This window comes from Cutaneotrichosporon oleaginosum (assembly GCF_008065305.1).
Source record: "Cutaneotrichosporon oleaginosum strain ATCC 20508 chromosome Unknown ATCC20508_contig07, whole genome shotgun sequence".
In the NCBI taxonomy this organism is placed as follows: Eukaryota; Fungi; Basidiomycota; class Tremellomycetes; order Trichosporonales; family Trichosporonaceae; genus Cutaneotrichosporon; species Cutaneotrichosporon oleaginosum.
The window spans coordinates 780,299-792,351 of record NW_027072176.1 but is presented as its reverse complement, the minus strand read 5'-3'; the positions used below and the strand labels follow the sequence as shown (position 1 = coordinate 792,351).

The window sequence follows — 12,053 nt, the reverse complement described above, 5'->3', positions numbered from 1 at the left end:
AGATGATGATGAGGAGCGAGCAAGAGAGAGAAAGAGTAGATGAGTAAGAGACGAAGACGCAAGCGTGGAGGAGATGGAGCGAGCAAGGCGAGGAAGGCAGCAGCTGCTCGAGGCAGACGAGGTCACCTGGGGCTGTCGGTGGCAAATGCGTGCCTCCTCCTCCTGGGCGGAATGTATCCGGATCCCTTATCTCTCTTTCCAGCAGTCTCCCCCACTCCCACCTCTTCAAGCTCTTCTACTGTACTCTTTCCATCTCCATTATTATATTCATCTACTCGCCCATCAACCGTCTACCACCTCCACCTCCTCTCCATCTTACACCACCTCCATCCTCTTCCAATCAATCGCCTCTCCCTTCTCCTCCATGGCGACATTGGCCATATCGTCAGGGCCGGCAGTCACGATCCGGGGCCCAAACTAGCCCCTGATCATGTGCGCCGGGACCGCAGCGGCGCAATCGCAGGCTCAAGCGTCTCCTTCAGCCCTCCCATCGCAGGCCGCCCAGTGTCTCCGCCTGCAGAGCGATACAGCGTCCGCTCGTCCTCTTCTGGCGGCGGCGCCACGTCAAACAGAGAAATGCCATCCTGCTGTTAGCGACCAAATCAACTTGACGTCCGATGGGGCACTCGTACTCACGGTCTCCACAACGCCCCATACTCCCGATGGCTGCGTAAGCTTACTCAAAGCATGTCACTCACTGAAGAACGGCTCTTCAGCACCTCCACGAGAACTCGCAGACCTGGTCCAGATGTTGCGCGCTCGCGCTCCCCCTCGTCAGCGAACCCAAAGACACGACCCGTATCTTGCAGGAGCAGCTCGGTATCGACGGTGAAGGTTAACGTGACACCTAAAGCGGGCTTGACGGTAGTTGTGGAGAACGTGGAGCGAGGGTTTGAGGGAATGCTCGATGAGGCCGAGTTGACGACCTGTGAGTGTCAGGCAAGGACATGGTGGCACACACGATAGTCATCATTCCCTTCGAGTGAGTCAGTTCCGCCACCTCCTCCATCCCGACGACCATAGCTGCATGTCCTTGTGTCAGTTTCCGATGCAGTCTAGGACTCACCTTGCGCGGTAGTACTCATCAGCGCGTCCCGGAGCAGACTCGCGACGTTGTCGATGACAAGCACGCGCACCGCGGGGTCATCCCTCACGCGCGCCAGCTCATCGAAGAGGTCGGGTTCAAGTCGAAACACTCTAGACACCGTGAGACGCTCGAGCACCGATCCCTGCCGTTAGCGAGTTCGCCCAGCATCCCACCTCTGCGCCGAGAGCTGTCGCAACAGCCTTGGCGCGCGCGGCATTGAACGCGCCTTCCGTGTCGACCCAGTGCGCCGTTGCATCCGGCTCGGCGATAAGCGTGCGCAGTGCAGCATGCAGTGCGAACAGCTGGTGTCAGTCCTGCGGTATTCGCAGCTCACGCTCTTGCCCACGCCCTTCCCGCCTGCAATTTCCATGACTCCGCTGGCTGAAGGAAGGACGCCAGCTAACACGCCGATTCCGTGCCACGATCTCTGGCGCATCCCAGCGCCAGAAGCCACGGGCACGCGCTCGAGACAGTGTTGGAGAAGCATGTCGAGTGCTGCATCGATGCGCGCGTCGCGACGCGCGGCGGCAAAGCTGCCCTCTGCTTGCTCGCCCAAGGCTGCGACCAGTATCGAGTGGAGCGTGGCGCGTGGGGTCAGGATCACGGCCTCGGTCGTGCGAACCTGTGGGTCTGAGGTCAGATTGTAGATTGTCGAGCGTCGGCGCGTAAGTCGTCGTGTGCGAACCTAGCAAGGGTACTAGAGCTGCTGCTTCTGGTGAAAGAGAGGAGGCAAGCCGTTTGAGGAGCATAGTGCAGTTGATGGATTGATAGAGTTAGAGTGGGTAACGAGGTAAGGCCGAGCGTTGGGTGATTGGCGAAGAGCGTCAACAAAAGTGGACGACCTCCACTCAAACTCACATCGCCCGTTGTCCATCGCATCCCGCGACTGATCTCATCTCCTCCTCCTCGTGACATTTCCATCCATAGCCCACTCCATTCAACTACTCATTACCAAAACAACCTCCTCTGCGAGCACTCCTACGCGACCTCGGAGTTTGACTCTCGACCTCATCACCACCTCCGTCGCCTTCCCGCCTCAGCGCCTCCTCCCTCCTCTTCGTCCATATCCTCCCCCCTCACACTTCCCGCCATGAACCGCAAATACGACACGTTTGTCCCCTCAGCCCTCCCCTCCGCCTCCCTCGGCCGCCGCCGCCCACCAATCGGCGAGCGCACCTTCGGGCACGAGGAGGGCGACGACCTCGACAAAGCGTACCACGAATGGAACGTCCGCATCGACAAGGAGGTCAAGGCTGTCGTCGACGGTCTGGGGGACCTGGTGCGCCTCGCCGATGTGAGTGACTTTTGGTATTGATTCTTGGGGTGGCCCTCCTCCCCATGATGTAGACACTGACGCCAGCTCGGCACCCCCGCGCAGGGAGCACACACGCTCACAGCACTCCATCTCAAGCTGAAGACAGCCTCGCTTATCCGCGCCTCGCAGCAGCTGCGGGATACGGCGCACGAGCTCAGCCTCGCGCTCGCGCTCGGCGACGACGTGGGCGCCGCGGTGCGGCGCGACGAAGAGGTGGGCGCGCTGCGCGCCGAGGTCGAGCGGCTGCGCGGGGAGATCGCGCGCGAGGTCGGCCAGCGCGCTGGCGGCGACGGGCTGGACGAGGCGGACGAGGCGGAAGATGCGTTGGAAGTAGGGAACGGAGAAGGAATGGGCAAGGACGGCGAGAAGGAAGAGAAGCCCGGCGCAGCGATGGAAGTCGACGAGGACGACGAGGACGAGTTCGAGGAGGTCTAGTGCTCGGCCTGCCGTCTCTCCGCATCATGTACAAGTAATACCCCGCATCTCCAGTACCATGCATATCTGAGTCGACGCATGGTTGAGTGCATCGAGTGGTCGGGTATGCGGCTCAGGAGAGAGAACAAAAGAAATCTGACGTAGCCTGGCGTCTCCGATTCGACAGCGACTTTGACCCCACACCACTCGTGCACTGTCTCCTCTGCACCAGCGCGCATGCTGCACGCTGCCTGCTGCGCGCTACTCGTGCCCACACTCCTCCCCTCTGCCCGCTCGCTGATTCCATGCATATTTCCTTGAATCCCTTACTCCTTGGGGCCAGCGGGGACGTTGACCTCGGGGTTGAAGAAGAGCGCCTGCATGCCCCAGGGGAAGGGCTTGTTGCTGCTGTCAGCGGTGTTCTCTCGATGGTCTTGCAGAGGGAGGGGGGTGGAGCGAGGAGCGCGAGGCGCGAGGCGCTGGCAGGCATGGGCCTTGCGCAGGACATGGCGCGCTCGGTCCGCCCACTCGGGACGGGCCGGTCTCATTGATGGCTGTGACGGCGGCAGACGCCCCGCATGGCTGACTCGTCGCGGCGTTGGAGGAGACGGGACGGAGAGGAGAGAACATCGTCCTTCCTCCGGCCCATTGACTGGGCCTCTCCGTCGCTCGCCTCGTCATCTGCACCACTCCGCCGTGCTGGCCCCGCGCCCTGCTCTATCCACTCCCCTCCTCCGCAAAGCGCTCAGGCGCATGCCGCGCATGCTCACCGGATGTTGAGGTACTCGTAGTCGGGGCGGACGGGGAGCTCGCCGCCGTTCTCGTGCTTCAGGTGCTCGATGTGGTCGTGGTGCTCCTTCTCGAGCTTCCAGGTCCAGGCAGAGCCGAGGATGGTCACGGGGATGCAGACGAAGAACGAGACGTTGCGCCAGAGCTTGGTGGTGCCTGCGGTCAGCGGTTTGTGAGGTGTCGGGGTGGGGCAGGGGAGCTCGGCGGATATGGCGAGCGCGGGCTCTGCGAGCGCGGGCTCTGCGCCCCTCGCGATCGGCCGTGTGCTCGCTCGCGGCGCAAGCGGAGCACCTGGCGCGCGGTGGCAGACGCTAGACGCTACACGAGCGACTAGCCGAGCCCCCCAACCCCGGAGCGTACACACCCTTGGCGTGCTCCTTGACGGCGGCGCGCTGAGCAAGGAACTCGTTGCCGGCCTCGGCGGAGGCAGTGGAGTAGTAACGGCCGGCGCGGGCGAGGGTGGTGGCGGAGCGGCGGGCGAGCATGGTTGGTTCTTTGGAGAGTGGTGAGGTAGCGAGATCCGACGACGAGCACGATCCAACGAGTGGCCTCCTACTGGCCTGGCGTATCTCCCACGCCCAGGGCGAGAGCTCACCGTACGCTACCCTCACCGGAGGGACTCGGCCACCCAAGAGCCGCGGGGTTTAGTGTCAGTGGCACATGCCACGTGGATAATGAGCGACTCTTTATCAGGTACCTCACTTAAACGCCGCCACGTCCCAGGCAGAGAGTTCCACGCCGTCGCGGCGAGGGAAGGTCGCGTTTCAAGACGATTACTACCCCCAATTACTCTCCTCACTCAACTCGTTCACCTCGTCGTCGTAGTCGTCGTCGTCGTCGTCTCACTGCCGTCACCCTCCCTTCTTACCTCTCCCTTGCTCTCTCTCCCCTCCGTCGTCCCCCACCCGCCCGCCTGGAACCATGGCGCCAGGCATCTCCTACGATGACTCGGGGTCGCTCGCCTCCTACTTCGGCGTCACCTGCCTCGCCATGATCCTTATCCCTGTGACATTCACCACACTGAGACCAGCGCCCAAAGGTATGTCCACAGCGAGCTGGCCCGCTAGAATACATGAGATGCTGACGCCGCCCGTTCCATCTTCAATGTGCACTTCTGCCTGCATCTCTCGCATTCCTCCAGACCCCCACAAGTCATTGTGCGACTGCAATGAATGTCGTGCAAACAACAAGCGCAAGGCCGCGCTCAAGTCGGCGAGCCGCGGCCGCAAGCTTGCCCGCTATATGGTTCCCCTCGTCCTTGGCTGGGCGGCGCTCTTGTATCTCGCATACGGGATATACAAGGCCCCTCCACTCGAAACCACCATCTACGACCCCTTTGAGATCCTGGGCATCCGCACATCAGCAAGCGACAAGGAGATCAAGAAGCACTACAAGAAGCTGTCACTGCAATAGTATGTCCAAAGAGATTGACTGTGCTCACTCAAGCCACCCGGACAAGGTCAAACTTGGCCCCAACCAGACGTATGACGAGATCGAGAACAAGTTCGTAGACCTCACCAAGGCCTACAAGGCCCTCACCGACGAGGCGACTGTCGAAAACCTCCGCAAGTACGGCAACCCAGATGGGCCGCAGCAGCGCGAGGACAAGATTGCCATCCCCAAGTGGGTGGTCGAGGGCAAGAGCTCAATTTGGGTTTTGCTTGCGTATGGCGTTGTTCTCGGTGGTGGCATTCCATTCGTCGTCGGCCGCTGGTGGTTCCGCCAGCGCAAGTTGACGCGCGACGGCGTCCTCAACTCGACTGCCGAGAACATCTTCCACAAGCTGCGCTCTGACACGGATTTCCTCTCCCTCATCGCTCTCCTGTCTTCCTCGGACGAGTTCCAGACAATCCTGGCCCCTCGCCGCAAGCTGAGCAAGAAGGACCGCAAGGAGCGGCAGGCACGCGTTGAGGCACTGGAGCAGGAGCTTGACGCAAAGCGTGCTGACCTTCTCATCAATGAAAATCCCATGATGAAGAAGGACTCGCGCGTTATTGTCACGACTGCCACCGCGCGACGCGCCCGTGCGCTCCTCTGGGCCCATCTCCTCCGCCACGACCTTCCCAAGGATCTCGCTGCGGAGCAGCTCGAGGTTCTCCGCGCCCTCCCTCCGCTTCTGCAGGCTATTGCCAACATCGCCCTTGGCCACAACTGGCTCAAGACCTCGCTGCTGTGCCAGCAGCTCCAGTCTGCGCTTGTCCAGGCAATTCCCATCGGCGGCTCCCCGCTTGCCCAGCTTCCCGGGATCTCGCTCCAGAGCGGGCTCGAGCTTGAGATTACCACTGGCGCCGAGGGCCGCAAGTGGCTGGAGAAGTGGGTCGCCATCAACGATGAGAAGTACCCGGAAGCCAACGCGGTTGCCCGCAACTTTCCCCGTTTGGAGGTGACCGACGTGGAGTTCAAGGGTGAGCTTAATTTGGGTCCAAAGCTGACATTAGTGACTGGCGAAAAGGTCGTTACGCCCAGTTCCATTGTGCAGCTTGCGTTCAAGGCGCGTTGGGTGCACCCCAAGGATCCCAAGGAGGTGTCGAACGGGAGTGCGCGCGCCGACTCGGTCGAAGCGGTTGAGAAGGAGGTGTTGAAGGAGACCAAGGAGGAGAAGAAGGACTACCCTCCAACAGGGTATGCGCACGCGCCACGCTGGCCCGCAAACCGGTCCCCGGCGTTCTTTGCGCTAATGGGTGACTCGAAGCTGGACAAGGTGATTGTGCAGCCTTCGCGTGTCGCAGATATCCCCTTCGACCAGGCGCGCGAGTACTCGCTGCAGTTCCAGGCGCCCCCACAGCCGAATCTGTACAGCTTTGTGCTGCACTTGACCTCGGACACGTATGTCGGCGCCGACATCGCACGCCCAATCATGCTCAAGGTTGAGCCTGCGCCGCCTGAGAGCGATGGAGATGACGACATTAGCGAGCCAGAGGAGGACAGCATCGCGGGCCAGATGGCCATGATGTGTGGTGAAAAGGTCAAGCCGTCTGCGGTGCACGAGGAGAGCGAGTACGAGACGGACACCAGCAGCGATGAGGAAGGGCCACGCCGTGGGCGGGCCATCAACGAGGACACGGATAGCGATAGCGACTAGTAGATGTGCATTTGCATCGTTACCCGCGCGATGATACCATTGCATTGTGAGGGGGAGATGAGCTAGCGAGGGAGTAGCTGAAGAGCTTTGGTCGCCTAACGAGGCATACGTACGGGTCGCCAGTTAGCCAGCGGTGGCCATTCTGTGGCTGCGGCACGCACACTGCGTTATTCAGTCTCCGCAGTGAACAGCATGCGCAAGCAAGCGCGGCGCACATGCTCGTGATGATGACGCTTGTCAATTGTCAGCTTGTCAGTCAACGTGTTGCATGCATAGCTTATCGCAGCGACCCGCAGCGCATGCATCTGCCTGCGACGACGTCGTCTGGCAAAAGGCAATGAGTATTAAGGGTGTTGATGCGGTGCGCGCTGCGTCCCTGTCGATCGGATCGACAAGCGTCATCACTCAACTCTACATAAACACTCCCATCTCCATCTCCATCTCCATCGCTCTCATGTCAACTCACCTCAACCACCCCCACACCCTCTCCCTCGACCTCGCCATGGCCGAGCCCGTCCTCACCGTCCGCAACCCCGACCCCTCCCCGCCTCCCAGTCCTCCACACCACCCTGGCGTCATCCGCGCCCACTCCATCGAACCCGAACTCGCATCCACGCCGCCTCCAGCCTCCCCGCCCCTCCCCCTCTCGCCTGCTCCTCATACTCTTCCACCACCATCGCACCCCGGCCGCCGCGCCCCCCGTTCCCCCGCCTCGGCAGAACATCCCCGCCGCCTCCCCCCTCCAGCCGACCCATCAAAGCCCGCGCCGCCCCTACCCTCTCCCCGCCCGCGCCTCCTCACCCCAGACCCCTCTACGCTTCCACCCTCCCCCTCCCCCTCCGTCTCGACGCCCGCCTCCCTCCAACCCCCCTCAGAGGATAGCTACCTCCGCGATCCCCACCGCTTGATCGCGTACATCGTCCCCTTCCCGGCGCCGGCCGACGGCCCGCCCCCGCCCACCCGCTTTCTGGTGTATACACCCCCGCCGCCCCCGCTCCTCGCCGTCGCGGACGGCAAGGAGAGCAAGGCGCACAAGGTCCAGCGCAAGTGGCAGGAGGAGGTGCGCGCCGCCCACGAGAGTAACCACAAAGTGCTGAGTTGGGGCGGTATCCGCGCCAAGGTTACGCGCGGCGTGGACTGGGCTGTGGGGCAGGTCACGACGGCGGACCTCGACTTTCTCGTGCGCGTGCCCAAGGACGGGGAGGTGCACCATGTGCGCGGGCGGGCGGCGAGCTCGGTGGAGGCGGGTAGAGGCGCGGCGAAGGAGGCCGTGGTCCCGGCGGCTGAAGCCGGCGTGAATGTCCAGGCGAGCGCGAGCCCGCCTGACGACACGGCGGAATGTACGACGGCGGCAACGCCGGAAACTGCCACTGCGCACACAACAGAAGCCGAGGCAGCGCAGGACCGCCAGGGCGAAGCAGACGTGGCGCCCCCTGTCTACACTCCAGTCGACGAACCCGGCCCCGAATCCGCCTCAGGCTGTAGGCAACCCACCCCCCCAGCCCTCCCAGCCCGCCGCTCAGGCGACGCAGCTCGCCCCCCTCCCCGCCGGCAAGACACGCTCACCATACCGCTCCCGCACGACGAAGACCCCGCGGCGCCCGAGTCGGCCGCCCCGACCCAAGCTACGGTCAAGCTCAACGAAATGGTGCTCATCTACCCGCCCTCTCTCGGCCTGACGGAAGAAGAGCTCAAGACCGAGTTCGTCAACAGCCTGCTGCGGACCAAGTCCAAGGCGCAACGCGACACGGTCATCGCGACCGGCCTGCTGCCCATCACCTTCGCGATCGACTGGGCGCTCATGTTCGTGGGCTGGGTGTTTGGTGGCGCGCTCGAAGTCGACGCGGTGTGGCTCGCCTCGTCCTTCCGCGGCGCCAAAACCGCGCGGTCCGTCACCAAACGCCTCACGAGCTCAGACGCCGACCTCAAGCTGACGTTCAAGCCGAGCCACCGCGCGGATCTGCTGCAAGCGTATCTGCAGCAGCGGTGCGCGGAGGCCGACCCCCGCTTCCCAAGCGTCAAGATGGCGCCGAGCAGTTACGACGTGCTCGACTCGATCGGGTGGGAGGCCGCGGGCAAGTATGACGCGCACAATTGGGAGGATGAGAGATGGGAGCGGCGGCAGGTCGAGACGGACCTCGCGACGACGATGGGCAAGGCCGCGGGCGCATGGAGAAAGTGGTGCGACCGGTACGAGAAGAACCCGGAGAAAGCGATGAAGCGGTAACTGTCCCGCGAGACTCAGCGACACGTTCATGATGCACGAAAAAGCCACGATCAATAGATGTAGATGTGATGGATGACATGCATTTCAGCCTCGGCCATGACGTCGCAGACGCGACGGAGGGAATCGACATGCATTTTTCAGGCACGCCCTCAAAAGTCGGCCATCATCTTACTCGACCTCCTTCTGCTCGCTCACTCCTCGTCCACAATGTCCCGCCCCGGCATCGCGCGCCTGCGCACCCTTGCACGGCGGTGCTACGCGACGCCCGCAGCCGCGGTCACGCAGCCCACATTTCCAGGGATCACGAATCCGAAGCCGCCGACGACGGGGCAGCCGCTGGCGCGCAGCCACGCGCACCTCGTGCGCGCCGGCGAGCTCACCCCTGGCATCAGCGCGGCCGAGTACGAGAGCCGGCGGCGGCGGCTCATGGAGTCGCTGCCGGCCGGGAGCGTGGTCGTGTGCATGGGCGGGACGGTGCGGCTGGTGTCGCAGCGTAAGTGAAAACAGAAGGGGGGGCTGACGGCAGAGATCTTGTGAGCCGTGCGCGAATATAGCTGACCCGCAGCTACAGGTTCAGGCAAGGTGAGATGCGCGTCGGCGGCGCTGATCCCAGCGACGGACTTTTGGTACCTCACTGGCTTTGACGAGCCGGACGCGGTCGCCGTGTTGGGTACGTTGGCCGGCATGCTCACTCGGCGCGTGCTCTGGGCTCGCCATGCGCTGGCGCTCACTCCGCGCGCCCCGCAGCCCCGCTCACCCCAGTCTCCAAACCCTCCTCGCCCCGGGGATACGAGTACGTGCTCTTCGTGCCCCCGCGCACGCCGCACGCGCTGCAATGGGAAGGCGACTGCGCGGGGGTTGACGGCGCCGTGTCCGTCTTTGGCGCCGACGAAGCCTTCGCGAACACGGAGCTCCCCTCGCGCCTGCCGGCGCTCCTCTCGCACGCGGCGGAAGTATACGCGTCCCTCCCGCCGTCGCCGTCGCCATCCGCGTCGTCGCAGCCGCACCCGCCCCCCTCCCGCCGCCGATCCTCCCTCCTCAAGCTGTTCCACCGGGACGCGCCCGCCGGCGCATTCAACTGGAAGAGCTTCGACAACGACCCGCCGCACCTCGTGCTGAGCGCGGCGCTGGCCAGCGACGCCGCCAAGCCGCTCGCCCGCGTCGTGGAGCATCTGCGGATACGCAAGAGCCCCGCCGAGCTCGCGCTCATGGCGCGCGCGGGCGAGATCTCGGCGCGCGCACACTGCCAAGTCATGCGCTTCGCGCGTGCCGGCGGCACCGAAGCAAACCTCCAAGCCACGTTCGAGTACCATTGCGCGCTGGGCGGGAGCGAGCGCCCCGCTTACGTGCCGGTCGTGGCGAGCGGGGCGAATGCCCTCGTCATCCACTATACGCGGAACGACTGCGTGCTGGGCCAAGACGACGTATGTTGTGCCGCGACCGCGCTGACTCCAGATGGTGCTGATCGACGCGGGCGGCGAGTACCACATGTACGCGAGCGACATCACGCGCACGTTTCCCGTCGCGGGGCGCTTCTCGCCCGCCCAGCGCGACTTGTACACCGCCGTGCTGAACGTGCAAAAGGATCTCGTGGCGCGCTGCAAGCCCGGCGAGGCGAATCTCAACGAGCTGCATCGCGAGAGTGAGTCCCGTCCCCCGGCATCGCTGACGCAGGCTGCGTGGCGCTCGGCCGCGAACTGAAGCAGATCGGGTTCAACCTCTCACCCGGGGACGTCGAGCGCACGCTCTACCCCCACTTCCTCAGCCACCACGTCGGCTCGGACCTGCACGACTGCCCCAGCGCCGAGCGCGGCGTCATCCTCTCCGAGGGGCATGTGGTGACCATCGAGCCGGGGGTGTATGTCCCCCGCGACCCGCGCTTCCCGAAGGCGTTCCACGGCCTCGGCGTGCGCATAGAAGACGAGGTGGCCGTGACGAAGGACGGGCCGTGGGTGCTCACGCCCGCGCCGAAGGAGGTCGCCGAGGTCGAGGCCGCGTGTCAGGCATAGACATGTATTGCATTGCATAAGTGTTGGGCGTGCCGCGCCGAAGAGACGAGGACGTAGGTGTTACTATCCCATGCGGTCGCGCGATCGCGGTCGATCGCTATGTGAGGTACACCGCGCGCCGTCCGTCTCGGATTGTGTAGAATCGAGGAGCGACGGTGATCCGGACTTGCGGGGTGTATGGGCCCATGTGAGCATCCACAAGATTAGACCTGGACCACCGAGGTGTACACGTCTCCCCATCGCGACACGTACGCAGTTCGCGAGGTACTATCTTGCCGCTTGGTGCTATCTCCAGACACATCTCCTAGCGATCGCCCCGCTCCAGACTGACATCTACCAGCGGCCTTGTCCACCACCGTCTGCATCCGACAATCTCCACCCACTCACAGCGAGCGATGCATACGCAGCGGCATCCGCAATTCGGGTCGGGATGTGCACCTGTATCTGTGCATCTGGTGGCGCAGTAGCGGGGTTGAGTTCCCGTTACCCCGAAGACCGGCAGGCCATGTCGAGTGCTGGGTGGGCGGTCCAAGTTATATAATCATTGATGCTGTGATGATGGAGCGCCACTCTCTCCTCAGCGATGATCGCCAAATACAGTACCACCGAAACGATCCGCGGCAGGGCGCAGGGCGCAGGGCCTGGGGCGCAGGGGATAAGCGGGGCGCAAGAGCCACAGTGCGAATCCACGCGGAATTGCCCGGCACTGATCCGACCCGATCACCGAGATCTCCTAGCACTCCTCTCATCTGCCTCCCGCCCAGCCTGGTCTTTCTGGATGGCTTGGCAAGCTGACCGAGGTCATTTGGGCATTTGGGCCCAGAACTACTCTGGAGCATAAGGCAGGTAACCTGGGCTGCACGGTATGCGCCAAGCTCGGCCGGTGCATCCGGTGACCGCGGGATGTTGTCTGCCCCGCGCACCCCGGACCACCCCACACTGCTCCTCCCGCATGCATGTGTTCATCTTGTCGTTCGCTACGACTCCCTTGCGACGGGATTCGGTCAGCGGGGTTGCGGGGCCCGGCGCGGGGGCGAATCAGCGCGAGCTCAATGCCTCGACACGATCGTGGCGTCACGCGGACGCATGCATGAGCGAGCCTGGGCGAGAGCGAGAAAGTACTAAAGCAC

General features: G+C 63.6%; 6 protein-coding genes across 6 annotated transcripts; 4 read left to right on the top strand and 2 right to left on the bottom strand.

The window, feature by feature from the left end:
- Positions 1–428: 428 nt before the first annotated feature.
- Positions 429–1,836, bottom strand: COLE_07541 (uncharacterized protein; the record flags this gene model as incomplete). The annotated part of the gene is made up of 8 exons (XM_018424524.2): positions 429–584; positions 637–666; positions 699–926; positions 962–1,032; positions 1,067–1,229; positions 1,261–1,389; positions 1,422–1,717; positions 1,773–1,836. The coding sequence occupies 8 exons, from the start codon at positions 1,834–1,836 to the stop codon at positions 429–431; spliced, it is 1,137 nt and encodes a 378-aa protein (XP_018275325.2).
- Positions 1,837–2,177: 341 nt separating this feature from the next.
- Positions 2,178–2,837, top strand: COLE_07540 (uncharacterized protein; the record flags this gene model as incomplete). The annotated part of the gene is made up of 2 exons (XM_018424525.2): positions 2,178–2,381; positions 2,448–2,837. 2 exons carry the CDS (start codon positions 2,178–2,180, stop codon positions 2,835–2,837), a joined length of 594 nt encoding a protein of 197 aa, XP_018275326.1.
- A 305-nt stretch (positions 2,838–3,142) lies between these two features.
- COLE_07539 (uncharacterized protein) lies at positions 3,143–4,090 on the bottom strand (the record flags this gene model as incomplete). Its single annotated transcript, XM_018420019.2, has 3 exons — positions 3,143–3,221; positions 3,587–3,761; positions 3,970–4,090. 3 exons carry the CDS (start codon positions 4,088–4,090, stop codon positions 3,143–3,145), a joined length of 375 nt encoding a protein of 124 aa, XP_018275327.2.
- A 436-nt stretch (positions 4,091–4,526) lies between these two features.
- On the top strand, positions 4,527–6,687 carry COLE_07538 (uncharacterized protein; the record flags this gene model as incomplete). The annotated part of the gene is made up of 4 exons (XM_018424526.2): positions 4,527–4,644; positions 4,747–5,017; positions 5,052–6,010; positions 6,044–6,687. 4 exons carry the CDS (start codon positions 4,527–4,529, stop codon positions 6,685–6,687), a joined length of 1,992 nt encoding a protein of 663 aa, XP_018275328.1.
- Positions 6,688–7,189: 502 nt separating this feature from the next.
- Positions 7,190–8,914, top strand: COLE_07537 (uncharacterized protein; the record flags this gene model as incomplete). The annotated part of the gene is made up of 1 exon (XM_018427564.2): positions 7,190–8,914. One exon carries the CDS (start codon positions 7,190–7,192, stop codon positions 8,912–8,914), a length of 1,725 nt encoding a protein of 574 aa, XP_018278534.2.
- A 1,208-nt stretch (positions 8,915–10,122) lies between these two features.
- Positions 10,123–10,923, top strand: COLE_07536 (uncharacterized protein; the record flags this gene model as incomplete). Its single annotated transcript, XM_018420849.2, has 3 exons — positions 10,123–10,338; positions 10,370–10,556; positions 10,589–10,923. 3 exons carry the CDS (start codon positions 10,123–10,125, stop codon positions 10,921–10,923), a joined length of 738 nt encoding a protein of 245 aa, XP_018278535.2.
- Positions 10,924–12,053: the final 1,130 nt, after the last annotated feature.